At 45.5% G+C, this 3,565-nt stretch overlaps 1 protein-coding gene across 1 annotated transcript; it reads right to left on the bottom strand.

Moving 5' to 3' along the window:
* Window positions 1-2,314: 2,314 nt before the first annotated feature.
* Window positions 2,315-3,159, bottom strand: LOC102286575 (E3 ubiquitin-protein ligase SIAH1). The gene is given in 2 exon segments (XM_005897523.2): window positions 2,315-2,940; window positions 2,943-3,159. Coding segments are annotated over 2 exon segments (843 nt in total).
* Window positions 3,160-3,565: the final 406 nt, after the last annotated feature.

Genomic DNA, 3,565 nt, shown 5'->3' on the forward strand with positions numbered 1-3,565 from the left:
CTCTCAGCACCTTTCAATAACCTGCCTGTTTCAACACTTGGTAGCTTCAGATCAGATTATTAGCTTTTACCTTTCTTTTTTACTTTTAGCAAGGTAATTGGAAAGGTGAAATTGATAGAAAGTTATACAATTCAGTGGTATTAATATTCCTGCATTGCCTGTAGGAGTCATAGTCTGACTTGTTTTTCTCATAGACATTTGGTTATAAATCCAAATGAATATCTTTTAATCAGTCCTGGAAGAGAAATAGCTCATCACAACCTGTTAAGAGATATTTGTGAAAAATGTAATGAAATGTTTCAAGAAGAAGGAAGAGACGTAAAACACCAAGATTCTCATGAAAATGTATCTAGTCTATTGATGAACTCAAATTCCAAGTCTGAGTTTTGAAACAAAATTTCCATGGCATTTTAGATAATCTGCAATGAAAGAAAGTGAAAGTGAAAGTTGCTCAGGACTGTCTGACTCTTGTGATTCTCCAGGCCAGAATATTGGAGTGGGTAGTCGTTCCCTTCTCCAGGGGATCTACAGTCCGTGGAATTCTGCAGGCCAGAATCCTAGAGTGCATAGCCTTTCCATTCTCCAGGGGATCTTCCCAACCAGGGATCGAACTGAGATCTCCCACTTTGCAGCCTGATTCTTTACCAGCTGAGCCACAAAGGAAGCCCAAGAATAGAGAAGTAGGTATCCAATCCCTTCTCCCACAATTTGTGACCACATGGATGATACAGTCCATGGAATTCACCAGGCCAGAATACTGGAGTGGGTAGCCCTTTCCCTTCTCCAGTGTATCTAAAATCCATGGAATTCTCTAGGCCAGAATACTGGAGTGGGTAGCCTTTCCCTTCTCCTGGGAATCTTCCCAACCCAGGGATTGAACCCGGATCTCCCACATTCCAGGCAGATTCTTTACCAGCTAAGCCACACGGAAAGCCCGAAAATATTGGAGTGGGTAGTCTCTTCATTCTCTCACTCTTTATGATCACATGGAGTACACAGTCCATGGAATTCTCCAGGCCAGAATACTGGAGTGAGTAGCCTTTCCCTTCTCCTGGGGATCTTCCCAACCCAGGGATCGAACCTAGGTCACCCACATTGCAGGTGGATTCTTTACTAGCTAAGCCCCAAGGGAAGCCCAAGAATACTGGAGTGGGTAGCATATGCCTTATCCCACTCTTTGTGACCACATTGACTATACATTCCATGGACTTGTCCAGGCCAGAATACTGGAGTGGTTAGCCGTTTCTTCTCCAGGTATCTTCCCAACCCAGATATCGAACCCAGATCTCCAACATTGCAAGCCAATTCTTTACCAGCTGAGTCACAAGGGAAGCCCAAGAATACTGGAGTGGGTAGTCTGTCTCTTCTCCCAATCTGTGCGACCACATAGACCAGAATACTGGAGTGGGTAGCCTTTCCCTTCTCCAGGGATTCTTCCCAACCCCAGGATCGAACCCAAATCTCCCACACTGCAGGCAATTCTTTAGCTGCTGAGCCCCAAGGGAAGCCCAAGAATACTGGAGTGGGTAGCCTATCCCTTCTCCAGTGGATTTTCCCCCCACCCAGCAATCGAACCAGGCTCCCCTGCATTGCAGCCAGATTCTTCACCAGTGGAGCTATCAGGGAAGCCCCTTACATGAATAGCTTTTTTTGCTCTACACCAAATACAAAATGCTCCGTTTCCAAAGCCCTGAAAAACTCTTTGTGGTGACATCAAATAAATAAGAATCTTTTTAGTTTCTTTTACAGAAAAGAAAGTCAAATTTATTTAATTAATTAAAAACTAGGATTAAAAATTAGCAAATACACAAACACACGCTCAAAATACACACACAAGAACATTATGTATTGACTCACAGAGGGGAAATGCAGTGGTCCAAGACCACTCAATATGGCTTGTCAGTTATAGAAGAATTCCAAGCATGCACACACACACACACACACACACACACACACACACACAGTGTAGGCACACAAAAAGAACTTAGTATTTTTCAACGGTACACTCAATCTACTATAAACAAAAATTCAGAATTAGTTTTCAAAGGTTCCTTTTTAAATTCAAAAGATGCCCATCTCGGGTATAAACATACATATATTTTTTCAGTGGTTTACTGTTGACTTATTTTAAATATATTAGTGTTATTACATGCAACTATTTCCTGTATTTAACACGCTTTCGTTTTATTTACTTTAACGTCTCTAGCTTCAACCTACCAAAAGTTTCTGGTTGGTAGGAAGACAGGTGCCTTATTCTCTGTGAAATTCAATGTATTGGTTTTAAACACTCGTCAGAAAATGTTTGATCAGCATTTCAACACATGGAAATAGTTACATCGATGCTTAAATTGCCATCTTCTGCGAAACGTTCCGCAACTTCAGAGTCGAAGATTAGGCAGTCACTGTTGATAAAGGCTGTTGCAATTCCCTCACGAATAGATAGAGGCGTGGCTTCCCAAATCAATCGCCGCCTATTACCATTTAGCTCAAGTTGATAAGTAAACTGTTCAGCTTGCTCACGTGTTCCTATCAGCTGGACAACTGCAAAGAATTTCTGGTGACCATCGTAGATTTCCAGTTTCTCCAAAATTAGTAAGAAGTTAAACCCAAAACAGGACTGCATCATCACCCAGTCAAGGGTACCAGCCAGATTAATGTTGACTGCAAGGAAAACTACAACTTCTCCCTGCAGGGTTATAATGGACTCATTATAGTGCTGCATCAGATGCGGCACTACAGCATCCATGGAGCCTTGCCACCCACAGGAAGTACCAGGGCAAGGACAACAACAGGGCCTAAACTCACAGTGTTCTTCATGGTCTGCTTTTTCTGTGGGTGGCATAGTTTTTCCACATCCAGAAGAGGCGTATTTACAGGGGAAAAGTACTAAATTGGCCACTTTCTCCATGGCTAAGTTGCGAATGGATGTCAGCGGGCCCGGCAAGTTGGACAACTTGTGAGCTTTGGGCGACAGTTGCCACAAACAAGATGGCCACTCTGACACTGTATAATTGGGGGTAACACATAGTCAAAGCAGACCGGACACTCAAAAAGACTCGCCAAGTCATTGTTGGACACAGTGGTGCCAGTCAAGGCAGGCGCCGAGGATGGCGCACCGTTTGAGGTTCCAGTAGGTGACGCTCTTTCAGTTTGACTCATTTCTGTGTCAGGCGCCTCGGCCATCGGTCCTTGCTCAAACACGCTCCGTCGTCGCCGCCGCCAACGCCCGCCACCGCGGGCACCGCCACTGCCACTGCGTCTGCCTCATGCCAGTACCGACGGGACACTCTGGCTCGCCGCCGCCATTAGAGAGTGCGCGCAGCAACGGTCGCCGCGGCTCCTCACTGTCCGCCGCCGGCGTTCCGCGCGTTCTCAAACCCGCGCGCGCGCCCGCTAAATATCTCACACTATGGCGGCCACCGCTGGGAGGCGCGGCCCCGGGCGCCTGTGGCCCGCAGGGGGCCAACAGAATCTTTTTAAAGGAATAGGTCATTGTTACAGTCTCAGCATTCCTTGCCCAGAGCTATTTTGCATGTTGGGTCATATAACAGTTTTAGTCCTAGTA

This window comes from Bos mutus, chromosome X (genome assembly GCF_027580195.1).
Source record: "Bos mutus isolate GX-2022 chromosome X, NWIPB_WYAK_1.1, whole genome shotgun sequence".
Lineage (NCBI taxonomy): Eukaryota > Metazoa > Chordata > Mammalia > Artiodactyla > Bovidae > Bos > Bos mutus.